Source organism: Bubalus kerabau, chromosome 1 (assembly GCF_029407905.1).
Source record: "Bubalus kerabau isolate K-KA32 ecotype Philippines breed swamp buffalo chromosome 1, PCC_UOA_SB_1v2, whole genome shotgun sequence".
Classification (NCBI taxonomy): Eukaryota; Metazoa; Chordata; class Mammalia; order Artiodactyla; family Bovidae; genus Bubalus; species Bubalus kerabau.
In genome coordinates this window covers 96,438,347-96,463,416 of record NC_073624.1, presented here as the reverse complement: position 1 = coordinate 96,463,416, position 25,070 = coordinate 96,438,347, and the positions used below count along the sequence as shown (strand labels likewise).

Here is a 25,070-nt window from a genome sequence, read left to right as displayed (position 1 = left end):
CTGAGGTACCCAAAGAGTGGACTCAGTGGAGACTGCTGGGGGCCCTGGGCCCAAGGGAGTGTCACCAGACCCTGACCCATGGATTCAGGGCTTCTGCACAGCCTTAGCTCTGGGTGTGCAGAGTCCTTGAGCCTGATTCTATTCTCAGCTGCTCTGGCTATTATTAGATAATCACAGCAGTGTCCTCCTGCTCTTAGGACCTTGTCCACAGGGAATTTGGCCTGCAAGGAGGCTGAGGGTTGCCACGGGTGGCCCCTTTTGTGCTTCTGTTTGAGTGCCATCGAGGGAGAGAAAGAAAGGAAGGAAAATTGAAAGTAAGGAGGGAAGGAAGGGGCTGGCGTTTGGGGCTGGGTTTTTCCCCTGGCCAGACTAGAAAATGGAAAACTAGGGCCAGTCACTGCGGCTAGACTGTCTCTGCATCCCTCTGGGTCCTGAGAAGAGTCTAGGGGTGAAATGAGTGGGAGCCTGCAGGACCATAGCCAAGAAGGGACAGAAAATCAATGTATAAAAATAATATATAAGGACATTTCAGGATGGTGCTACTAACCCGACAACCACCAACCCTACCAATGTGAAATCGCACCAACCACTTTCGTTAGGTTAGATCCCTGTAGGCCGAAGGTGATACCCCAGCCTAGCCCAGGCCCACCCCTCCAAAGGGAGGGGGCCCCCTCTAGTATTCCAGGTGAATCCCCACTGGCCCGAGTGGCCTTCTCCGGAAATTGTTGTCCTGGGGGGGGCGGTGAACAAAGACTTGTCCCCCTCCCCCAGTCAGTGCGGCCATCTGCTTGGGCGGGGGCAGACAAAATACAGCGAAAGAGAAATAGAGGCCTCACCGATCGGCGGTTCCCAGAATACGCCAGGAGAAAAGCTCCCATTTTCAGGCCTCCGGGGCCCCTCCACTGGCCCACGGTACTCCCCTCGCCCTTTGCAGGTCGCACGGACTCGGGGTCTGAGCGGCCGCGGCCTGGCTCCCCGGGGCGTCAGCCCCAGGGCCGCGCCGGGGCGGCGAGAGAGCGCGCGGCAGCCGGAGCGGGCGGCGGGCTGGGCCCATTTGGGGAGAGCCAAGCGCTTTTCTCGATCGTAAACAAGGAACGCGAAATTAGCCCCTCGGCAGACGCCTCTGCCGACACACACAAGTCCTATTGCGGGGGGGTGGGGGGGTGGGGGGAAGGGGGAGAGAAAATGCCATTTCTTCCCCCGGGAGAATACCTCCCAGGCCTTTATGTCGGCTGCGAAAGGGGAATTTTGGGGGGGCAAGAGAGGAAGGGAAGGGGATTGTGGGGCGAGGGGAGGGAAGATTCACCGTCAACTCGGGCCCAAGGGGTTTGATTTGAATGCAGTCGAACTATATTTTTAAAAATTTGATAAAACAGGTTATCTTCCCCCCCCCCCCCCTCAGGCGACTAGTCTGGGTTTAAACAGGAAATCGAGGAGCGGTCCCCTCCCCCACTCGGGCTTGGCGCAGAAGCCCAGTCGCGCGTTTGGGAGAGGATGGGGGGGGTGCTCTTGGCTCGGGCTGAAGGGGACTCTGGCCCCCAGACTCTCGGATCTCTCTAGAAGTATGCACCCTCCCCTCCCCCAGCTCTGGGGTGTGTCTGCCTTGGGTGTGTAAGCGAGTGTGTGTGCGTTGCCCTTTATAAACAGAAGCTCACACATATAGGGGCCGCCTCGGACCCAGGCCAGGGAGCAGGGCGGGGTCATATATCAAGCTGCAACACATTCAGGGCCACGTACATTTGGAAGATATTAAGCCACTGTGTTATGAAACCATATGTGTTGGGTTAAGACTATACAACACGCCATTAGCACCAATTATTAGGAAGATCCCCAGCGCCCAGGACCCTCCGGGCCGCCCAGTTCTGAGTCCCGACCCCATAAGTCAGTCGTGCCCCAGCCGTGCATTGAGACCTCACTACCTCTGCTCATTCAGGAGGCCCTGCCGGCGAGGCCTGGTCACTGTCCCCACCCATTCTAGGGCCTCTTCAATTCCCACCTCCGCCCCAGACAGGGCAGATCACAGCCCAGAGCAGCCAGGCGACGCGGGTGAAGCAGTCCAGTTGGTATCCTGGGTCGGGTGGCCGCGGTTGGGGGTGGGGAACGCCGGGCCGCGGGTGGGGGGAGAGAAAGCAGATTGGCCCCCATTCTCCAAGCACAAGATGGCCTTTGAGTACGGAGTCCCCCACCCCCACCCATCCATCCGCAGTGCAGAGCACCTCCCATCTTTCCATCCGCTCGAGTGGGGGTGGAAGCAGGGGGTGGGCAGACGCTCTCCTCTCCGCTGACGCGCACCAGCCACCAGCCTCCCCCCTAATTGCCAATTAACAGGCCCCGCCGCCCGCCTAGCAGCGCTCTCTTCCTGCTCCGCGGCCGCAGGCCCTGGGCCCGCACTGCGCATGTGTGAGCTCTAGCGGTCGCGCTCTCCGGGAGGGAGGGGGCTGCGGAGCAGGGAGGGGGCACTGGAAAGTTTGTTTGGGGGTTGGGGGGCTGACTCTGCTCGGAAGGCATTGGTTACAGCTTACAGGTTCTCTCTTCTGCCCTGGATTTTGAGCTCCCGAGCCCCCTCTGTCCCAGTCCCGTTAGCCAAGAGGCCGCAGATCTATAACAGGTAAGGACAAGGTCTGCGCACTAGACCCCGGCCTTGAGCCCCACGCAGTCCTCTGGCCCCCCGACCCCCAACTTCAGCGTACAGTGACATAAGGACAACATACTTCCCCCACTACCATATTCCAGTTTAACCCAATTTCTCCCCCACCCCCACTTTTCCTCCCCATAATTGCCACGCGCCCACCATCTCGCCCCCTCTCCTTTCTAACCAAGACAAGCCGCTGCTGTCCTTATCTTGAAACCGCCACCCAGCTACGGACCATTAGTTACATATTTGAACCAATAAGGAAACACTTACCGGGCGCTGCTGTCACTCTCCCTCTCCCTCTCTCTCTCTGCCTCTCTCTCCCACTCTCTCTTTCTCGTCTTTGCTCATTCTGTGCCGCTGCCGAGCCTGTCTCAGCTCCACATACATATATATGTATATATATATACTTTATAGAAATTTTAAAATAAAAAAGAATAGTCCCAATAATTTAAAAAAGCCAAATAAAATTAAGGAGAGATGCAAGAAGGGGGCAGGAGGGAGAGCTTAGGAGAGGGGAGGGGCGGAGGCATCTGCAGCTCCCTGTCTCAACTCCTGTTCCCGCATTCCTCCTGCCCCTTGGGGGGCTAGAGGGTCGGGAAGGGAGAGACGGGTGCCCTCTACTCCAGCCTCTCCCCCCGCCCCCCTCCCCAGGTGCTCCCAGCTTCCGGCAACTCCAGCTGGGAGGAAAAAAATTAAATGAGGGGAGAAAATAATTATTAATCAGATTAATAAAAAAAATACTAGTAATGAAGGGAGCCCCCAGCGCAGGTTTCCCTGGCAATGGTTAGGCTCTTACAGGGAGGACTGTTCTGCGGAGCGCTCCGAACGGACAAACCACAATAAAAAGTTCACGTTCATGGATGGAATCCACATGACTTCTTGTGGCCAATCCAACTTGTGAGTCGATCGTAAACTTTTATTACTCAGCTGTAAATTTTCTGCAAACAACCGGGAATGCGATGCATTTGTGTAGCGTGTGCAAATGGGCGCCGCGGTCGCCATGTTTACCCAATTCTCTCGGAGAGGGAGCATCCCCCGACCCCCCACCCCACCCCCACCCGCCGCCCACTCCCCACGGGCCGGGTTGCTCCTGGCTAGCGCGGAAGGGCGAAGGGGGGACCTGACAGGAGACAAGGAAGGATTCTGGCGCTGAGTCGGCTGCCTCCCTCTGCCATGCCGAATTTTACATATTTTCCTTAATAAATGGGGTATTAAGGTTGGCTCTGGGGGAACCACAGCTTTGCAAAGATTTGTGGCATTGGGGCAGTGACGGCAGCCCCGGCGGCGTGAAGGGACTGAGAAGGGATGCTCAGCCTACCCCTGTCATTTTTTTCTAGGAAGAGAACAACATCCTTCCCACTGGGGCGTAGGGGAAGCCCCCACTCCACCCCAGATGGGAACAGGACGGGGAGGCGGCTGGAAGCCTCATAACCAAGACTGACCTGGCCGTGGTCTGAAGAGCAGAGAGGGTTTAGGCCTGCGGAGGCAGCTTGGGGAGGGGGGGCGTGGCGGACGAGAATGGGGAGCAGCCTGCAGAACTCCCAAAGCGCCCCTCGTCCCCAGATTCTTTTCTCCGGGAAAGTGACATTCCTACCCCCCCACCCCCCAAGATCATCCCTAGGTCTCCTAAGGATGTCACGTCTCCTCAGTTCCTAGGTTCAGATGGCAGCTTCCTCCTAATCTTTTTAGAATTAAATATAAAATTAAGGCCTATGATCGATCTTACTTCCCAGTTGTTTTTCCTTTGGGTGCATGGTCATAGGAAGCCTTTTTCTGTCTGGTCAGGTGGCCCAAACCCATCTGCCTTTTTCAGAAAAATTCCAATGTCTGGGCAACTAGGACACACCTTGCAGGCCCTGAAAAAAGAATCTATTCTTTCCTTAAATTCTACCTTCCATGCTAAACACCAGAGCACGGGAGACTCCAGACCCCTGATTTTGGCAATGAATCCAATGTGAGGGAGCCCAGAATAAATTTCCCCATAGAGACTATTTGCCACCAGTCACCACCCAGCCACTCTCCCCAACAAGCTGGAGATTTGAAGGCCCAAAGCTCTTCTCTTGGTTCCAGAGTCATATTGGCATGGGGACTTCCACGGCTGGGTGCCCCACCCCAACCAACAGGGGGTCCCCTCATCCCCTCCCCAAACTTCCTCTACAGTAAGTGAAGCAGTTCCCTCAGCCGGATGCAGGGACCTCGTTTCTTTTACAAACCCACCCATAAATTTTATAACAGGTAGTTAAAAATTACGACAAGGAAGCACTGGCCCAGCTTTTCACAATGGGCCTCGGGGAGAATGGGACAGCTCTGCGGTCAGTTCACCGGAAATTTTACTTCTAGTCTGTGGCACAACCTGTCTTATAGTTCGCTTTAACTGGCATGGGGTGACTTTCTCCAGCACACAGCCGCTGGGGCATCTCATTTGGGGAAGCTGAGGCTGGGGAGGTCAATCCACTCTCCCATCCTAGGGTACCCCAAGGAGCCTTTTAGGGCACTTATTACCTCCCTCATCCTCCTCCCCTGGATTCCCTACAGGCCCGCAATTCCCTTGGCCTCTACAACGAAGTGGGGAGGGAGAGATAATGCCGAGTGTTTTTTGTTTTTTTTTTTTTAAATCCTGAGAAACGAATTTGCCCCCCAACTTAATAGCTGCATTATCCTGTCTCTACGGTTGAGATTAGAATAATAAATTCAAGGCGAAATGAGCGAGATGCTTCAACTCAGCATTTTGAAAGACACTATTTTTCACAAATCACAAATAGCTTTCGGAAGCCACTTTGATTGGCTAATAAAAAAGTAAAGAATGGGAGAAAGTCCTAGCTGCTGCCGCCGAATGGTCCCCATTCCGGTAATGGGACGGCGGGAGTATTTGGGAGGACGCGTTTCTAAAGAGAGCGCATCCCCGCTCGCAATTAAGTTCTCCCATAAAACGGGTTTTGCCTCCTTTTCTCTCCAAACGAGAAAACAGAGGCGGTGGGCACCACGGGTTGGGGGGAGCGGGTGCTGTAAGAGAGGGCGGCTGGAGCTCTCTGGGTCTGGCCCACCCGTTGCCTCGCATCTCAAGCGATGCTGGGCGCCAGACGCACCCCGCCCTCCGACGCCGGGCTTGGGGCCACGGGCATTGCTGCGCACGGCCGGGGTTGAATGGGGCATTGGGTGCGGGGAAAATTCGGTGAGGTTCTTCGAAGGCATTTAGTGTAAGGTCAATGGCTACTGGGCCAGCGATTTTTTATTAATAGCAAGCATAATTCCACATTTCAAAATGAAACGACCCTCGCCGGCCCTCGGAGTCTGGACGCCCGTGGGAAGGCCTGAGGTCAGAGCGAAATGCTCTCTATTCGGGCCTCCCCGGCGGGCAGCCGGTGTTTCCCCGCAGCAAACGGGGTTACCTGGCTGGCCCCGCGGCTGTCAGCTGGGACCCCAGGTTCCGAAAGATTTACCCCAGAGCTGTTCAAAGCTGTTCCCGACTGCCTGCCCGCAGCCTGCGCTTCCAATCGGTAGCCTCTCTCGGGCCGCAGGACTCCCCTATTAACGACGCCTGACCCAATCCTGTATTCAAGACCACTTTGCGTGGGAGCCAGGGACTCAGACGCGGGTGAAATTACACAAAACTAGAGTCGACTTACTGGGCGTAAGTCTGGGGAAATCATTGAACGGGAGAACAGAGACTGAGAGAGTGAAGGGAGAAAGAGAGAGAGAGGTCTGACCTCAAAAATATTTCAGTCTTTGGGGGTCTGGGTTTTTAAGACCAGAAGATCCCATCCCCTCCCCTCGTCCCATCTCTTGACTGAATCAGACGGCTTGTATCTCTGGAATTTGGTATTATTTGACCAGAATCTTGCTGGCATAAACAGATTTCTCTGTCTAGGACTCTCCAGGGAAGACCGAGAGACCTCTTGCCCCCTGAGCCCCTTAGCCTTCAACCCTTTATTTTGGGGAATGGGGAGTCCAGTGAAGACTGTCCTTACCCGGCTGTGGCTGGAGTGTGGGACTGATCACTCAGTGGGCCCACCCCCACCTAAGCCAATGACCTGAATTATAAGGGCAGGGCAGGCTGCCCAATTGCCAAGGTGAAGCTGAGAGGGCTTGAAACAGCCAGGACCGAGGCTGGAGTAAGCGCAAGCGGCTGGGTGACAGTGATGGCTCTGTGCTGGCTGAATTTGAATTTCAGACAGTGGACTCGGGCTGCTTGCCTTGCCAGTCCCTCCACCTTTCCCTTCTCTCCTCTCCCCTAGGCTTAAGCTCCCTTACCCCACTCTCAGGCTTCTTCCAACCAAGTCCTCCAGACTGCCTCAAGCCTCACATCCTTTCTAGTGCTGGGTGCTGAGTACTAAGGGTTGACCATGAGAGATCAGAAGGAATCACATGTCCTCATCCTTAGCCCCAGCCCCTGGTTGAAAAAGGCCTAGTTGCTGGAGGGGCATGGGAGGGGGCGCAGATTTTTGATCTGGGCTCAGCCCAGGGCCAGGAGGAAGAAGATGGATGAGTGGAGGAGAAGATGCTTTCTTCCCACTGGGACCCTGGCATCTACCAACCCACTTTGTTTGGAGCCAATGTTCTCCCAAGGGCATTCTGCTCTGCTTCCTCCTCCTCCTGTTCACCTCCCCACTTTCACCTGCCCTCCCAGCCCAGCCAGTCCTCTCAGCTCCTCCACTCCTCTCCATGTGAGTGCTCCCCAACCCCAAGTCAGATCAGTGGAGGAAACCTTTACTAGAATATTGAAAAAGGGTAAGGAGGGGAGGGGTAGAAAATGGGGTATGATGGGGAAAAATCGAGTCAGTCATTACAGCTTCAAATATTTTTTCTCCAATTTTTATTATGACTCACGTATACAATACAAAGTACTTCGACCAGAAACAGAGCTGCTGCCGGGACACAAAATCTACATTCATAGCTGGACATAAAGACGAATGACCAAAAATTATTATTATAGATATATTTTTAACGTTGTTTTTCTTTCGAGCACATTGCATAAACAGAGGATTCAAGACAGTTAACTATACATTCAGTGCAATTTAGTTCTACTCTACTGGGGTTAGAAGCACAATAAAAGCGCACAGGACCGGCGGGCTAGGCAGTCTCAGTTGTTGGGTTTTTCTTAGTGAAATAAGCAGCAACAAACGACAACAAAACTGCATTACAAATACTCTCAAAGCAGGATTTCTTCCTATAGGTAGTGATAAAATACGTTGGAGGTTTCTTTCTTTTTTTTTATTTTAAATTTTTTCTCTTTTTTTCTCCTGTATTAGGATCTTTTTAATTTCTCTTTTATTTTTTCACGATTATTGCAGGTTCCCTTTAGGTAGTATGTTAAAGATTTACTATGATTATTATCAGTATTATTATTATTTTCATGATTATGGCGATTTCTGAGCGCTTATACCAGTGCAGCTCAGAGGAAGCTGGGCCCAACAACAGGAATTAGACAGCTGAAGGGGAGGAAGGCATGGGCCCGAGTGACCAAGGAATGGCTAGGTAGGATCTGAGCGGCAACTGCAGGCAGGCGCCTTTCTACCCCGTGAAAAGGGAGGGGGGAAGGGGCGACCTCGTCTCCTTCAGGTTTCCATCAGGTTCCTAGAGAAAGTCAAGGGGGTCTAAGTGGGGACCCCCAGGGAGGGAGAGGGGATATTCCTTGCTATCATTTTTAAAATATCTTTGAATATCTTCCCTTTCTTTTCCTTCCTTCCTTCACTTTTTCTGTCCTTTGGGAAAAAAAGTCCATCTAAGACACTAATCCTAGCATGAAAACAAAGCCACGAGTCTTCTTCCACATTTTGAGGGGGCTCCCCTCTAAAATAAATACCAGAGAAGCAGGGAGGTGGCAGTGTGGCAAGAAGGGGCCGGGAGAAGGGGAAAGGGGGCCAGGTCTCAGACCTTAAAATCCAGGCAAGACTAGGAAGGGTGGGGGTAGGGAGAAGTGTGTGTGTTGGGGCAACGACTGAGACAGAGACTCGGAACTTTTCGCTGTGTCTCAGTATCCCCCCTCCAGCCCCCAAACAAATAAAGGTGGGGGGGAAGTCCAAAGGTAATAAAACCAGAGCTGCAAGTATCTGACAGGTAGTTAGAGTTGTGAGTGTCATTCTATTCTCTATAAAAGCAAATGACAGTCGTAAACTTCTCAATTTATCTGCTACCATAAAATGAAACTTCAAGGGAGTTGCTAAAGGAGGGGGGGGATGTCTCTCTTTTTTTGCTCAGTCCTTGTTTTCTTCCTTTTCCTCCTCTTCTTTCTCCTCTTCCTCGTTTCCTTCTTCCTCCACCTTCTCCTCATCTCGGGCTCCGGGCAGTTTATCCTTGTTGTTCTCCTTTTTCCACTTCATCCTTCGGTTCTGGAACCAGATCTTCACTTGTCTCTCAGTCAGTCCCAGGGCATGAGAGACTTCAATCCGACGCTTTCGTGTCAAATAAGGATTAAAGAGAAACTCCTTTTCTAGTTCCAAGGTCTGATACCGGCTGTAAGTTTGCCTTCCGCTGCGCCGCCCCGGAGCTGGACAGAACAGAAGCCCAGTCTGGTTATGTTTGGGTAGGGGCTTGGCTTTCCCCTGTCACTCTTCCTCCCCTGAAATCCCCCCCTCTGGTTTCCCCAGTTCCCCTCCCTCCTGCAGAAAAGGCAGAGCAGGCAAGGGCAGGAAAGTTTGGGGGATTTGTTTTGGTTTAGCTTCACCTTGGGAGGTAGGGTAGGGGTGGGGGCAGGGACTAGGATCTGTCTGGAAAGCCGGGGCTGGAAGAGGCCAAGGGAGCACTGCAGAGTCCCCCCAGGCCTGCAGTTCCAGGAAACTGGCCCTTGCAGCTTTGTTTACAAGTGCAGAGGGGCATTGGGTGAGAAGGGCTGGGGACAGAGTCTCTTTCCAAAAGGAAGGCAAAAGGGCTGGGGGTGAGGAAGTGAGGCTCTGCTCACTGCCCCTCTTCAGATCTCTCTGCCTTATGCCTTGCAAGGAGGAAAAATAATTGATCTCCTGGAATGTATCACTGCTTGGCCTGATTGCTAACTAGAGATCAGCAAATAAATCACGGGCCATCCTTGCTGGAACTTGTCGCTTTCTAGCTTCCCCTTTTACTTCGAAATTGGGCAATGAGGGGCCACCCTTGGAGGGGCTCATGACCTGAGCTGCCCTGAGGGTCTCAGAAAGACCCCACAAGCCTTTGATGGGGGGCAGCTTGGCGAGGGTCTTCTGGACATCAGAGCCCTCTAACCTACATGGCCTCCCTCCTTTTCAGGACTCTTTCCCCCCCCCCCCTCCTCTCTGACTCCCTCTCTTCTCTCCAACTGAGGGAAGTAGAGCAAAGTTGGGGTAGTGGCCCTAAAGCTAGTTCTCTCAGAGGAGGTGGTGGGTACCCCAGAGAGGCAGATCACCTGTCCTTGGGGTCCTGCCACCCCCTGACCCAGCCAGGGGAGGGAAGCAGGGGTCTTCATCCCAAGACAGCCTGGCCACTGTCCTGGACTGGGGCTCTCTGCCTTATGGAGAAACTGGCTTGTTCCAAAAGCTGATAACCTCAGGGTCCCCCGCTCCTTCCCAGCCACCTCCCCAACTTTGACTAGAGACGGTGAGAGAAAGAGACAGACAGAGAAAGAGGAGGGGAGAGAGAGAGACAGACTGACAGAGGTGGAGAAAACGTTTTTTTAACCCTTTGCACCCAGATACCACCTTTTCCCCCACTTTTACCCCAATCCCCCAAATCTCCCAGACAAACCCGGTGCCCCACCCCCAGCTGAACCTCCCAACCTCCAGAAACCCACTCAGGCCCGGGGGTGGGGCCCGAGAGAGCCCCAAGCCAGGAGGGAAAGCGAGGGCAGACAAAAAGGAGGCGAGGGAGGGGGGAAGACCCCGGAGCGCGGGAGACTAAGGGGGAAAGAGAAAAGGCTTCTCACCGTGGGGTCTCATCCATGGAAACATGAGGCTGGGAGACGAGTTTTGATTTAAGTGGCCTTGTCCTTCGCTACTGTTAGTGTTGGCGGAGGATTTACAGTCGGGATATTGCACCACGCTCGCCTCTTGCTGAGCCCCATAAAGGGACTGTCTGGGGAGCGCCTCGTAGCCATAGAATTTGGAGGCGTCTCCGTGGCAGCTCAGCGAGCACGGGTTCTGCTGGTAGCCCGAGTTGGAGATGCCCGAGGTGCCGTGGTGGAAGAAGTCTTGGACGTGGTGCGAGGCGTGCTGGAAGCCGGGCGCCGAGCCGCCGGGCCCGTACACCAGCGCATGGCTCCGGCCCACGCTCTGCGGGAAGCGGCAGTCGTAATAGGCCGGCTCCAGGGACTCGCCGCCTTTGTACTTGGAGAACAGGGGGTTGACGAAGTAGGAGCTCATGCTGGGCACATGAAAACCCGCCGCCCCCTCCCCTCTGGCTCCCGACTCCCCCGCCCGGGACCCCCGAAACTGCCCTCCCCCCGGGAGCGATCCCCAGGCCGGCCGGCTCCCCGGGGCGGCGGGCCGGGCTGGGCAGGTGGGGGGCGCCTGGGTGCCGGCGGCCGGCGGGGCGGCGCAGCTCCCGGGCTGGGCGCGGGCGGCGGCGGGCAAGCGGGCGGCGGCGGCGGCGGCGGCGGCGGCGGCTCTCTTCACTGTCGGTAGGTAGAGCTCGCGCTCTCGCACTTAGCTCTTTCCTTTAACAGCCCAGGCGAATTCCTCAGACTCCCGGCGGTGGCGGCGCTTACACGCGATTCGCGTTCATCAATCCACGACATGAAGACAGGCGAGAGGGAGAGAGAGAGAGGGAGAGAGAGAGGGAGAGAGAGAGAGAGAGAAGGAAGGGAGGGATGGCGGGCGGGGGGTAGAGGGGTTCAGGGCTGGGGGGACCTGGAAGAAGGGGAGGGGAGGAAGGGGGAGGGATGGGGGTGTGGTATGTGGGGGGTGGTGGTGAGCCAGCCCCAGCTAATGGCTGGGGCCAGCTTTTCCAAGGTGCGCATTCAGATTTGAAGGTGCCTCTCCTCCCTTCTCTTTTCCTTCCTCTCAGAGAGAGAGGTACCTGAGCCAGCAGGTCAACTCAGGTTACCTCAACAGGTATAAGACCCCCGAGGGGGCTGAATGCCAACCAGAGAGAGTGGTCCCCTAACAACCAAACGTGGGTTCCCCAGGGGGTCCTTAAGTCTGGGGACTTTAGGAGGAAAAGCGCATCTTATCCCCAGACACGTCAGCCATCAGAACCCTCTTGCCCCTATCCAGCTGCCCTGTCCCCCCTAGATTCTTAAGATCCCTTGTCAGCTGGCTGTGGGTAGTGGAGAGGGCCAGAGGCAAGGACACTCCATATACCCAGTCAGGGCTGCACTGCCCCTTCAGACACCAGCTCATGCCTCAGGCAGGAAGCCCGGGCAATGGCCACGAGCTTGTTGGAGGCTCTGAGAGCAAAGCCGCTGGTGGGAACAGAGGGAGAGGGCAGCTGTGGTTCTCTGGCTTCTGGCTGGGCTGATCCAGGAGGTTGCTTCTTAGGAGACCCCCTGTATCTGGGTTGGAGGCCTCTAAAGCAGGCCTCTTACTTGTCCCCACATACCCTAACCCCATAGGAAATGCTAGTTTGGCCTGGAGGGGCCTCCTGGCTTCACCGCATCCCCCCTCCCCAACTTCCCCAGGCAGGCTGCCCAGGCCAGGATGTGGATGGGAACTGTCAACAGACACTCTTTAAATATTTACCCACACTTCTCTGGGGGGTTCCCCCATCCCCAAGACTGGGTAAATTCAAGTTAATGCTAATGGATGAAAGACCCTTATCCCATCAGCACCCTTCTCTGGCCATAAACATGTACAGTTACATGGACTGAACACAGACAGAGAGAAAAGGGAGAAAGAGAGCTGTGGACACGTGTGCTCTGTGCAGGTGAATGAAGAAGAATGATTTTTCTGGTTCTCCCCCTCCACAGTATGTGAGGGCAATGCGGGGCCATACTCAGGATCCACACATGTTGTATATGCTCTCTTCCACCACGAACAACATCAAATGCACACACACTCAATTATCAGAAAGCACCCCTGAGACTTCACAGACACTGTGCACACTTGTGCACACCCAGACATATGTGAAAATAAGACCTGATAAACACACATGCATCTTTCGCTCTTTGCATCATAAAAAAAAAAAAAAAAGCTACCTAATTTCCTTCCACATTCTGGAGTTTCAGGGTTGGATGAGGAAGGAGGCAGTTAGAAAATCAGATCTTTTTCTTCACTATCCATCCAGAGCCCAGCTCTAGGGATGAAGGAAGAAATGAAAGCGCAGGGGAGGATGATGCAGAGAAAATGAGTCTCCCCCTTTTGAATCTAAATAATTGCTGGGGAAATAGTCACTCTCAGCCACATTCCCAAAGGAGAACCACTGGGGCCCCAGCAAGAGATCAGGATACCCTGAATTTGGAAGAATCCACCCCCATCTGAGTGAGGTGGGGACTGCTCCAACTCTGTGACACCACACCAATAACTCTGACCCTGGAGCCACAGGAGGGGAGGTTCAGAGGGCCATGCCAGGGCTGCAGGGTCCAGGGCAGTAGGGGACATGACTGAGATTTCCTCCACTACCAGAGCACGCTGCAGCCTTGGTTCAGCCTCTGCCTTCTCTGAGCCTGCTCTGTGGGTACTAAACTGACAGACTCTGGACTCCCAGCTTCTAGGTCACTGGGGACTGTCATAAATACTTTCCTTTTCCCTCCTGGAAAGCAGAGGCTGGGCAGGCCATATCCGCTCTGGGGCCTGCGCCTTATCTTTTAGGGGGTGAGGGGATATCTCAACATTTTATGGGCCAGCGAAAATCCTGCCATAGAGCTATCCTTCCGGGCCTTTGTGTCTTGGAATGCAACTGTCCAGAGTGTGCTGCATGCATCGCCTGCTTTGAGAGCCCACCAGTCCCCAAAGCCCCGGCTGGACTTGATTTCCCCTTTCAAAGGTCCCTCGCCTTTTCTCTCTTCAGTTCATTTGATTGATTGTTTTTTTACATATATTTGGTTGATTTCGCTCCTCGAACCTGGAAATAAAGGAACCGCAAGCAGCCATCCTTGCTGGGGCGTCTCCGTCCCTCGCCCCGAGGCCTGCACCGCCCTCCTAGGTATCGTGGATTTATGTTCGTTTGTCCGGGTCATTCTGCCTTTTCGCGTTAATTACGCGTTGCCTGCTTCGTGCTTATCTCCTCCGCAAAGCGATTATTTTCAACGCCCGCCCTTCTGAACCTCCCGAGTCTGCTGGCAGAACGAGGGCCCATCTCCTGCCGCCACTCGCGATTTATTTACACCTCGCAGGTGAGAGGATTGATTTGCTCAGAGCCAGAGGGGCCGGGTTGGGCCGGGGCACCCGGCCTTTTAGTCGCTGCTCCTCGGGGCCGGGCCTCAAATGTCAGTGCGGCCAGGCCGGCTGGGGGCACAGCCGCCGCCTCTAACATTGAGCAACAGCGCCACCTCGCGTCCACTTTCTCCAATGCAGTTCGGCCGGAAAAAAAGCCAGCAGCTAAGAGCAAGCAGGTCCCCAGGCTTGACCCAAAGGTGGGGGGGTGGGAGGAAGGAGTTTCCAAATGAATGCGCACGAGAGGGGTCCCCGGAAGGGATTCCCCCCTCCCCAGGAGCGCTGTTCTTTTGTGTTCTAAATCCTCGAAATAAACCTTGTCCAAGGTTTTATACTATATTCTCTTTTTGTCACCCTCCCTTCCCGCATTGAGACACTGTGCAAAAGGAACTGCCGCGATTTGCCCCGCAACCAGGCGCATTTCTGGCCTCGGAACACCGCGCACGCAGACACTCGCACCGAAGCTCCCGCGACCGCCTGCCCGTGGCGCGCACTCTAAACTCCTCGCTCCTCTTACCCTGCCGCCTGCTCCGTACCGCCTATTCCGCCGCCGCCTTCAGGACTTTGGGGTGGGACTCTGACTTCTCCCGGCTCTTTGCCCCCTGGTTTGTGGCCCAGCCCTCTCTCACGCGCGCTCTCTCCACCTCTCCCTCCCATCCAGTGAGGTCCTGTTCTCCGTGGGCCATAGACAAAACATTCCTATAATCCGATTTCAAAGGAAAGAGTGTCCACCTTATTTAAACCATAAAACAATTAAGCCCAGACGTCTAGCCAGCTCCGCGCTGCTGTTTTGTTCGGCCCCATTCAGAATCCAGCGCAGGGAGACAAACAGCGCCATAAAAGTGGCATTTCGGGGCCTCGGAAATGTACCTACCCTCTGCCTTCCCAAGTGGAACAACCTTTAGGGTTTTGTGATTCTGACAAAGGAGCAGAGGAGAGGTGGGAGGGGAGGATTAGGGCAGGGGGGCGTTTGCAAGCCCCTCTTTCGTCCCCAGCTTTCGTTTCTTTCCCCAGATGTGTGTCGTGTTGTTGTGGTTTGAGTTCACAAATGACAATAAATAAAAATCGAATCCAATCCTGACCTGCAGGCTGGAGGCTGAGCTGGTACTGAACCGCGGGCTGGACCGCGTGGGCCTGCTGTGGATCCCACGCTCTGGTCAGGGCCCTCCTTCCTGCCGGGAGCCAGACCGGCTCGGGAGGGCCGCAGGAAGCAGGCCGCGCTGACGGACGGACGAGGGGAGGCGACAGGGCCTTGGAGCAGGGGCGGGGTGGAGGCCCGGAAACACCGCCGAGCTCGGGCCGGGAGAGAAGCTTGAGTCCCCGCGGTCAGGACCGAGGGAGATGGGTGGGTGCCTTGTCCTCCGCGCGGGGCGCAACTGAGGCCAGGGTCCCAGAGGAGGAGCGAGGTAGCCAGAAAAATACAGGCAAAGCACCTTTCAAAAGGACCAAGAAAACAATCGCTTCTGGAATTGGGAGGTCTCTTCTTAAGCGGGAAAGAGGAGGGGTGCTTCAGCGACTGGGAAAACCAAACCGCGACTTTAAATTGTCTCCCTCAAAATATTATCAAAAACAAAACGTTCACCTCTTCCCACCTTCCTCCAGCCCCTGAAACTGGACTATTTAATAGGAGGAGCGGGTAGGAGATTCAAATGATGGGAAGGGGCTGGTCCCTACAAGTGCCTCACAATCCTGTAAGGTGATGGCCATGGGGGGAGCTGCTTAGGAATCGGGGTCCCCAATTATTTTCTTTTACGGTGGTATTCCCCAAGTATTCAGAGCAACACCCTGCACTCTCGCCAAAATGGGCAGCCTGAGATATTAAAGAGCTATATTTCAAGCAGTCTGAGTTTAATAGTTTCCAGATTGGGGGATTTCCGAGAAAGGGGGCGCTGGGCTGAAGCATACCCAGCAGCTTGAGTCTGCTTCTGATTAACAGATGAAAACTGCTGGTTCTGGGGAAGGCTTTCGGGGTGCTAGGCAGTCGACCATCCCCACTGGGCTGTTGTTACACACACATATCCCCAAATCTTTGCCCCTGGGGTCCCAGAGCCACCAGAGAACACCCCACTTCTGGCTAATCCCTGCCCAGCTTCCTTTGGTCCTAGCCTAGGGATCTCTTGAAATGCTGCGGTTGCTCAGCATAACCACTGTCACCCCCAGATCAACATTCAAACTTCACCCCCAGATCAACATTCAAATTAAGCACCAGAGAGATAGGTTGAATAGAAAAGAGAGAACTAGGAGATGGAGAGAGGAACTGAGAATACACTGAGAAATAGAAACTAAATCTAATCTTGATTGCATTGGTTTTGCCATCTTTCTTCTCTCCCCCTTCTTTCCTCCCTTTTCTTTCTTCCCTCTCTACTCTCTCCCCCTGCTCTCTCTCTGCATCTTCTTTCACTCTCAATGTCCAGTGCCTGTCCAGTTCCCTGAGGCCTGCAGGGCCTTCCTCTTCACCCTTCACCGCACACCCTCCTTAGCAGCCTCCCCCCCACCAAGACACCCCTCAAAGCACAGATGCAGCCAGGCAAGAATCCAGCCCCGGCCTGCACCCAGCATGCAACCTTCATCTTTACCTATCTCTTCCCTCCGATCTCATGTACTCATAAATTATTACAATTAATTACAGCCAAGGAAAACCATTCATGCCATACCCCCACCCCCAGGGACTCCATCGAGCTACCAGGAGACTCACAGGCAGCCAGCCAGGGAAGGCACAGGCGGCACCCGGGCCTCAGCAGCCTCCACCACACCCCGGGAGCCTCTTAGCCCCATCACACCCTGCCTGGGGAGGAGTGGCGGGCACTTGCCCTTCCGAAGTAGGGGGAGACCCTTGCCTGGCTCCCACCTCCCCTAAAGGATCTAAGCACTTGCCTCCTCCACGTCAGAAGCCTGGGAGCGACAAGGAGGAGAAATAATGAGAACTGGATGCAGTTGGGTTTCTGGTTTTTTAAGTGACTTCGATATATTAACACAGAGCTGTTCTACCATAACAAACAGAAGCACGTTACAGACCGACTCTGAGGATGAGAGGAGACACTGCTATGTACATGCCAGAGGCGCCGGCCTGCGCCGCTGGACCCAGCCTGCGGCATGGTCCCCGGCCCTCGCCTTTTCGCTCCTGGGCTGGGAAGCATACTTGTGTATGTTGTATGTGTGCGCGTGTGTGTGTTTGTACAAAATCTGCACACAGAGCACCCCAGGCCTGGGGAGTGATGGCCCGGACCAAATACAATACATGAAAAAAAATAGAAATATAGCGATTCAAGTACTGGCTTCTCTGAAGAAAGAAGAAAAAAAAAATCACATTTGTGTGTGTCATTTATTTCAGTTGCGCTGGGAGAAGAGAACGCGGTTTCTCTCCCCGCCTCCTCCTCCTCCTCGCTGGGTAGAACTAACTCTAAAACACCAATTTCTCAACACTGAACCCTCCCAAATTGCAAGAGTTTTCCTTTTCCCCTTCCCTTTTTTTTTTCCTTTTTAAGCCGATTGGCTTTTCTCTATCTTGCTCTTTCCTTTTTTCTTTCAGTGCTGTCTCCCGCCTGGGCTGGGGTATTTTGTGGGTTTTTTGTTTTGTTTTGTTTTTCCCTTGGCTGTGCGAGGCAGCAGGCTGGGGCAGGGTTTAGGATTGCTCCTTGTCGGTTTTCTCTTTATTCATCTTTTTCATCTTCATCCTCCGATTCTGAAACCAGATTTTGACCTGCCGCTCGGTGAGGTTGAGAACCCGGGCCACCTCGTACCGACGGTCCCTGGTTAAATACATATTGAAGAGAAACTCCTTCTCCAGTTCCAGCGTCTGGTACTTGGTGTACGGGCAGCGCTTCTTCCTCGTGGAACGGGCGTGAATCCAGTTGGCCACGGGGTTGCCTGGAGGGCCAAACACAGGCAGGGGTCAGTGGAGCCCCTTTCCAGCCCAGGACCCCTGCCACCCCATCCTCAGGCTCAGCCTGGCTCCCCAAACCCAATAATTGAACCTGAATTTGGACACGTTTTGCTTTAGGAATTCCACCCCCCTTACTGCTTTTGCGGTCTCCCCCCTCCCTATCTTTCCCCTCCTCAGTTTCCAGCACCTAAAACTATAGGAAATCGAAGCTATCAAAGCCTCTACAGTCTGGTCCTCCTCAGCTTCAAGAGTAGTAATTCGAGAATATCCTCATAAAAAGTCCAAATTCCCAACCGTTTCATAGGCCCATAAACGCTTCTCTCTCTTGTTTTTTATTTTTATAGCGAGGTCTCTCTCCTCCCCACTTCCCTCCTCCTCTGCCCCCTCCCATCCTCCCAGCCCACGACCAAGTCCTGAAATTTCAGCAGTTCTATTTCCTGACCCTGAGAGTCCCCAAGCCCCTCAGTATCCTCTCCAGAGCCCCATCTCCGCTCTCGGAATTCAACCCTGCTGAGGCGAATTCTCAGGGTGATGCTGGGATGGGAAAAGCCTTTCTCCTCTCCCCAGGGAGCTGCTGGCCTTGGGGACAGGCTCCCCTATATCTTAGCTTCCCTCTTTGGCTTCCAGTGCCCCCTCCTCCTGCCAGCCCCAGGACAGGCTCTGCAGGAGCCAAGCCTCCAATTTCAGGTTTATGGGAGTAGCTGAGGGCAAGGAGGGAAACCTTCAGAGGGGTATAATTAGGCCCTGGCCCCTGATGGGGCTGCAGGAAATCCTTTCCTGCAGCCCCCTCCTGGGTCTCCCCCAGACATTTCCTCACACCCAGGGGCTGCACCCCCTCCTCCTGCTGTTTCCCCTTCTATCCTCTTTCTGGCCCTGCAGCTCTCACCTGTCCCCCCTCCAAAAAAAAAAAAAAAAACACCTACCCTTGCCTTTCTCTGCAATACTCAGAAGGCTCCCCTTTCCCTGATTGGAGTGTGTGTGTGTGTGTGTGTGTGTGTGTGTGTGTGTGTGTGTGTGCAATTCTCTAATCTGGGGAGATGCTTCTCCCCACTCCTTATCCCTGACCCCCATTCGCACCCCTCTCTCCTGCAGAGCCTCAGAAGAGGGCTCTCAAGTTTAAGGAGACTGGGACCCCCTCTTCTCTCCCTCAACTCTGGAAGTCCTGATCCCTCCAAGTTCCCAGGCTGAGAAAGCCCTCAGACCTCTCATCCAGGGTTCCTGGGGGAGAAGCCCATGGACCTTCTGTTTTATGAATCTCTAGTGGGGTGAGGACCCCCACACTGCCTGGGAGGTAGGGGTGGCTTTTCTCCTTGGGGTTATTTCCTCTCTATCCCCAGTGTCCTCCTCATCTCTCCCCCATCTCATCCCAAACCATAAATGAACCTCGCCCCCACCCTATCCCCTGGCCCTGTCTGCATTTCTCCGAAAGTAGTGACTGAGCCAAAAAGCCTGGGCTGGGGGTGTGGGGGCGGGGGTCTCATCAAAGCCAGCTCCTGGGAGAGGAGCCCCCCTCAGCCTTCTCCCAACCTGGCTCCCTGGGCCCCCTTCTCAGACCTTCCTGCCCCTGAAAGCTCCCCAAGGTAATTCGCTTTTATTGAGTCCTCGCCCTCACCCCTCTCCCGCGCTCCCTGCGCCGCTCCGAGGGGCTGTAATCCGCTCCCCCCGCCTGGCCTCCCCTCCCCTCCCGCGCGGGTTGTAAAGGAAAATTGCTCCCAACTTACTGGGGTCCAGGTCGGCCTTCTCCTCTTTGTGCTTGCTGCCGGCGAGGGCGTCCGCCTCGGGCGAGGGCAGGGTCTGCGGGGCGCGGTCGCGCAGCTCCCCGGGCGAGCCGTACATGTAGTCCGGGTAGCTGCGGCCGTCGCCCGGGCCGCAGTCGGCGCGGCGCCCGGGGTAGGCGTCCGGCTTGAGGGCGTAGTGACGGCCCCCGGCAGGGAAGCTGGGGAAGGAGACGGCGCCGGACAGCGGCTCGAGCCAAGTCCGCATGTAGCGCGTGTCGGCGCCGAGGTGGGGCTGGGGGCCGTACGGGTGGTAGACCACGGACGACTGCGAGGGCACGGGCGCCCACGACGTGCTGAACACTGCCGGCTTGGGCGCGAAGCTACAGGACGGAAAATCGCTACAGTCCGGCACCAAACCGCTGGGTCTGGCGGCGGCGGGGTGAGCCCCTGTGGCCGGAAACCTGGACGCTAGGAGGTCTTCATTGTCGTGAGAGATGAGCGAGTCCACGTAATAGTTACTGATGGGCCCCGTCGCCGACATCGTAACAGGGTTTTACATACATAAGATTATTGTATGAACTGTATATGTACTTTTTATCTGCTCACAGAACAATCAAGGCAGGTAATTATTTTTCCAGCCTTTTCCCCGCAGCTCATTGGCTCCCCGGCCCCCACGTGATCGTATTTACCCAAAAATACGGCGCGGATCAATGCGCAGGGGCTTTTTTTCCTGGCTTTTTTTTTTCTCTTCTCCCACCCCCTTCTCTCTGCTGATCCCCGCGACCTGCGTTTTCCTGGGGGTCCGCAACTCTGGACCCAAGGACCCGCCGCCCCCTAAGGACAACTCGCATCTCAGCACAGAAGCCCCTGCCCGTGTCCACCCATAAGCAGATGGCCTCCGCCCCCACCCCCGGGAGGATTTCTTAATGGGGTGCCAATGCCAGTCCCCGAAGCCAGGGTTCCCGGACCCTCGGGGCTGAGCTGGGCGCTGGAGCCCCGCAGGGGCAGAGAGCCCGGCCGAGGTAGGTGGAGGAACTATTTCTTGACGTAATCCGTCTCTGTCGGTCCCGACGCTCCCGCAGTCTCTGCGCGAGCCGAGATCAGCAATTGTCAGTTCGGAACGTGGCTTTTAAAAATGCGTTTTTAAATAGTGTGTATGTATGTATTTCTTTCTGGAGCAGCAGCAGCGAGGGAGGGAGAGTGGGAGGGGACTGGGGAAGCTGGGGTGGAGGGAGGGAAGGAGGGAAAGGGGAGCGTCCTTCTGCCACTGGCCAACTCAGCCCCCCAAATCCTGGGCAGGGGAAGCTTGGGGAAGGTGGCCCAAGGCTGGGAGGGGTAGGACCTTGGGAACTTGTACACCTCTGTCACCAGAAGTCCTCTCTTTGCTTTGGCACAGATATGCAAACGTCTTTATTTTAAATTTATTGTCTGTATCTTTATCTTTCTTTGCCAGCCTGAAGAAGTGGAGAAGAGATCTACACAACTTCAGTGGGGTGTCCCCGTCCCGTCTTCCTGTTCGCCCTCTTTTGCCCTCAACTCCATCTCTGAGACATCCTACCCTCCCCCCAAAAAAGAAGTCACTACCGGGGCTCTCTCTACAGAGAGCCAGGGTGAGAGCGGGCAAGGCGAGAGAACGACCTCGGTCGTGGGCAAGTAGCTTGTTTTTACGTCCTTCAATAAAATTTTTATGAGGATCATTTGATTGTTCATAAATGTGTCTTTCATTAAATAAAATTGTAGGCTGTTTTTGGAACGAAAAAAAGCTATGAAGGAATGGGAGAAAGCAATTTCTTTGGAGTCAGACACAGGAATTCTGGAGGGGGCAGTGTGATGGCAGGGAAGATCACACAACTTGGATTCCTTCCCCCTCAGTAAGTTGGTTGTTACCCTCCTCTTTGAATTTGGGGTGCATTCATTGCCCAGCCCTCTGCTTTTCATCAGACTGTCCCATGGTGGTTTAGCAAAGGTGGGCAAAGGCAAGCAGGAAATTCTCAGTGTGGGTGCAAGAGAGGGGCAGGGAAGTTGGTGGGGGTGGGGGAGAAGAACAGGTGATATCCCCAGAGACACAGGCGTTCTAGTCAGGGCAGAGTGAATTTGAAGGAGGGGTGCAATTTCAGGGTCAGCAGGGAATAGTCCAGTTTGCGCCAAGGGAAACAGGCAGGAGCTGAGGCTAAGACACAGGCTCTGAGGCAGCAGGGAAGGACAAGGTTTCTCAGACTGGAGATGCCTGCTCTTCTTTCCCATTCCTGTCCTCAGGATGGGACCAAACACCAGGGGTGGGGGGGGGGGGGCGCGGAGGCTGCTTTTTTCTTGCATCTCTGTCAACCTGTCTCCTTTAAGGAGGAGAAGGGCTAGAGAGAGGTGTTCCAGAGACTAGTGTGTGTGTTTGGGAGAAGGGGGGTGAGGAAAGTTGAGGGGGAAGGGTCTGTCTGCAGCCCGCAGCACTGACCCCAGCCTGCCAGGCCCCCACCCCAGTCCCTGCTCCTCCCCTTCTCGGGTTCTCTCCTTTTCGGTCTAGCGGGGCTGGGATTTCGACGCATGGGGGGGACATGAGAAGTACCCGGCTGGGGAGAGGCGACCCGGGGCCTCAGCCTCTTCACCCTCAGCTCTGATTATCTTCTCCTCACCGCCCCCCGCCCCCTGACTGGACTGGTTTTGGAAAAGTCAAATTACAGCAAGAAACAGAGTATCTCTTTGGCCTTGATGGAGCTGGGTTAGCTGTCAATCAAAAATTCTCCCTCACTAGTTCAAGGAAAAGACTGCAGGTTACAGTCCCCCTGCCTAGGCTTCCTCCCAATTCCCAGCGCCATCTGCACCTCCCCCCCAGCCCTGGCGGCAGGGAACCCTGCCTGGTTCTTGGGTGGCTGCTGGCAATGCTGAGCAGAGCCGCGGAGCGTTCAGAGGGCCCGGGGCCAGACTGTGACCAAGAGGACATCAGGGGACAGAGCCTGAGAGAGACTGAGCCCGAGACAGCCTGAGACAGCAAGACTGAAGCACGGCGCCAGGTCCCCAGAGAGAAAGGGAGGAAGGAAGGAGGGAAAGAAAGAAGAAAACGGATTAGAATAAAAGAAAGAGGGAAGAAAGAAAAGAGGGGAGGCAGGATGAAAGAGAGGGAAGAGCAAGGAAAGGAAGGCATGCAGAGAGAGTCGGAGGAAAGGCGGCGACAGGCAGGCAGGACGGGGCAGGGCGCGGGCTGACCGAGCAGCCGTGGCATTGTGCAACCCGCTGGCTGGCCGGGCCTTTGCCGCGGGACTGGCTCTGGGCGCGGCGGCCACTTCTGTCCGGACACAAAGGAGGAAGAGGCCTCCTCTCCTGCCCCTCCCGGGCGACCTGCTGGGGTGGGGACACCAGGCCTCCAGGATATAGAACCCTATCTCGGCCCAGGCAGCTACCCAGGCAGCTGGGAGCTGAGCCACGCTCTCAATCAAGGAGCAAAGAAGACAGGATGAAGGAGAAGGTTTCAAGCCCGCCGGCTCCTCCTTTTCGTCTTCGCCAGGGGACAGGGCCCATCTACCCCTACCTCAGTCTTCCTAGAAGGAAGCTGCCCCCCAAAGCCCCTCTCCTATGGCCTTCTACTATTTGGGAAAGCCCCCCAGACACAGTGGCTGTAAACAGATGCCCCTTTCTCTCCTACCCAGCTTGGCCACCACCTTCTTTTCAACTCTTGAGCAGCCTGCCCACCCAGCAGAGGCAGCAGCAGTGGGGCAGCCAAGATCACCAGGCCCACGCTCTCTGCTGCCATCAAATTCCCTGTGAAACTGAGGGGAGGTTGTCGCCTTCGTTTCAGAGCATGAATTCAGACCCTCCCCACTCAGGCACAGACACAGCTGTGGATCTGGAAGCAGGCCTCACCCACAGCCTCCTCCCCACCAACACCCCATTTTGCCTGGGCCTTGCTAAGAGAGGCAGCCTGGGGGAGGGGGGCTGGAAGAGGCTGAGAATCCCTGAGTTCACCAGGCCACCAGGCCATCCCTTGGGTTCCACAACTACATGTGGACGGTACCCCCATCCTCTGCATTTGGAGGTGGGGTGGCAAGTCAGAGCTCTGAAGCAGACCCTAGGGCTCTCCCCAAATCCAGACCTGGAGGGCACCAAGGATGTGGGGGCACCAAGGATGTGGGAGCACCAAGAAGGAGGGGTTTGTCTTCCCAGGTTCAGTTACGCCTGCCAGGTTCCCAGACTCCCTCTCACCCCCACCACTCCCCTCAATTTTCCTTATCACCGATGGGGAGCCCGAGGGACTGGAGGCCACTGGGAGTCCCTGTTGGGAGATGGGAGGACTCCAGCTTTAGCTAGCAGCTGTGCATTCACTGTGGTTCTTAGAGCTCTCTTCTGACCCCCAAAGACGGCACTGGGCAGAGGAGAGCCCCCTCAGGGGGAGGAGCACCCTGACTACATCACCTCAGACCTGGACAGCTGGGATCACAATCAAGCTAGCACCACCGTGGGCAGGACAGACAGACAGAAACACAGGTTAGACTGATCCCCTCCCCTGGCCCTGCACCTCCCTTTTAGTGATTTAAATTCCCTCCGGTTCAATCCACACCGTCAAGTTCGGATTATATTTAAAACAGGCTTTCTCCCGGTCCCCCAGCGGGTCATTCCCGCAGCCGCAGGCAGGGCGCCCGCTCCCGGCTCGTCAGCACCCGCCTGCGCGGAGGAGGCCCTGCGTGCTCCATTTGCTTTCGTTTTCCTTCTCCCCCTGAAATGGGCTCAGTTCACCTCTCCGCTGCCCTCTCCTCCTCCCCGCCCCTCCTCGGTTCCCCACTCCTTTCCCCCCTTTTCTCTCCTGATCCCTCTTTGTTGGGAAAAACACACCCACACACACAACTCCTCCTAGCTCAGGCCTGCGCTGGAAGCAGAAACTGAATTCTCCTGGCCCGCCGCGAGGAGACCAGCGTCTTGCCCCCACCCCAGGTGGGTATCCGGGATCCCTACACACCAGGAGTCCAGCCGCTAAGCCCAGCAGGAGTGAAACCCCCAGGGCCTGTGAACGTGGCCCTCTCAACGCCACGGCCTACATTCCCTCCGGCCCCCTGCCCTGCGCCCCGCAGCAAACGGGGCTATTTCCGCTCCCCCAACCCGATCTGGTTTCCCAGCCTGGGGAGTGGCTGGAGGGGGAGCGGCCCCAGAGCTAGGGGTGCTTTCCGCCCGGAGCCCCCCGTGGTACTGGGCGCCTGGTTACCTGATCTTTGTGTGATGTAGGTGTCGCAGGGAAATTTGCAGTGACTTTGGATCCCAGACTGAGGAAGCGGAGGTGGCGAAAGGAGAGACAATACGGGTCCGAAGTACAATTAAGGAGCCAGAGCCGCTAGTCTCTTCCCCCGCCCTCCCTGCCAGACTAGGAGCTGTCTGGCCTCAAACCTCAGGGCAACCCGCGAACCTGGAGCCGGAAACTCAGCCCATGGCGGAGGGAACCAGAGGTTCTGGCGTCCAAAAAGCAGGAGGAAAGCGCCCTCCAACTTGGGGGCCCAGCCACTAGCCCCACTGAGTCGCCGAGAATCCAATGAATGAAAGTGCACATTCCGACGAATTTTTCCCCGATTTTTTTCAGCCTTTGGCTGGACAGCCTAGGGTTT

At 55.4% G+C, this 25,070-nt stretch overlaps 3 protein-coding genes and 1 long non-coding RNA gene across 7 annotated transcripts in view; 1 reads left to right on the top strand and 3 right to left on the bottom strand.

Moving 5' to 3' along the window:
- Positions 1 to 25,070, bottom strand: part of HOXC6 (homeobox C6) — a 35,746-nt gene that overhangs the window by 10,425 nt on the left and 251 nt on the right. For 2 of the 4 annotated variants that reach the window (XM_055584718.1, XM_055584728.1), the window contains exon 1: positions 837 to 1,103. The exons of 1 other annotated variant lie outside the window; for it this stretch is intronic. In XM_055584718.1, coding sequence (XP_055440693.1) covers positions 837 to 878 — 42 coding nt within the window. In that variant the 5' untranslated portion in view covers positions 879 to 1,103. Of the gene's footprint in view, positions 1 to 836; positions 1,104 to 2,905; positions 3,573 to 25,070 lie in introns of those variants that run through there. One more of the 4 variants, XM_055584745.1, reaches the window with a different exon arrangement.
- On the bottom strand, positions 7,428 to 10,992 carry HOXC8 (homeobox C8). The gene is made up of 2 exons (XM_055584704.1): positions 10,506 to 10,992; positions 7,428 to 9,122 (listed from the first exon to the last, which is right to left on the bottom strand). The coding sequence occupies exons 1-2, from the start codon at positions 10,939 to 10,941 to the stop codon at positions 8,830 to 8,832; spliced, it is 729 nt and encodes a 242-aa protein (XP_055440679.1). The 5' UTR covers positions 10,942 to 10,992; the 3' UTR covers positions 7,428 to 8,829.
- On the bottom strand, positions 16,844 to 20,066 carry HOXC9 (homeobox C9). Its single transcript, XM_055584692.1, has 2 exons — positions 19,495 to 20,066; positions 16,844 to 17,757 (listed from the first exon to the last, which is right to left on the bottom strand). Exons 1-2 carry the CDS (start codon positions 20,030 to 20,032, stop codon positions 17,513 to 17,515), a joined length of 783 nt encoding a protein of 260 aa, XP_055440667.1. The 5' UTR covers positions 20,033 to 20,066; the 3' UTR covers positions 16,844 to 17,512.
- LOC129654968 (uncharacterized) lies at positions 20,231 to 21,189 on the top strand. Its single transcript, XR_008715686.1, has 2 exons — positions 20,231 to 20,513; positions 20,945 to 21,189. It is a non-coding gene; the product is annotated as an uncharacterized LOC129654968 (long non-coding RNA).

Excerpts from the sequence above, each read along its gene's own strand:
- HOXC8 (XM_055584704.1), bottom strand. The coding sequence starts at position 10,941 with ATGAGCTCCTACTTCGTCAACCCCCTGTTCTCCAAGTACAAAGGCGGC. Across the intron at positions 9,123-10,505 it reads TCCATGGATGAGACCCCACG|CTCCGGGGCGGCGCAGCGGA; the intron begins GTGAGAAGCCTT and ends TGTTCTGTCCAG.
- HOXC9 (XM_055584692.1), bottom strand. The coding sequence starts at position 20,032 with ATGTCGGCGACGGGGCCCATCAGTAACTATTACGTGGACTCGCTCATC. Across the intron at positions 17,758-19,494 it reads GAAGGCCGACCTGGACCCCA|GCAACCCCGTGGCCAACTGG; the intron begins GTAAGTTGGGAG and ends TTGGCCCTCCAG.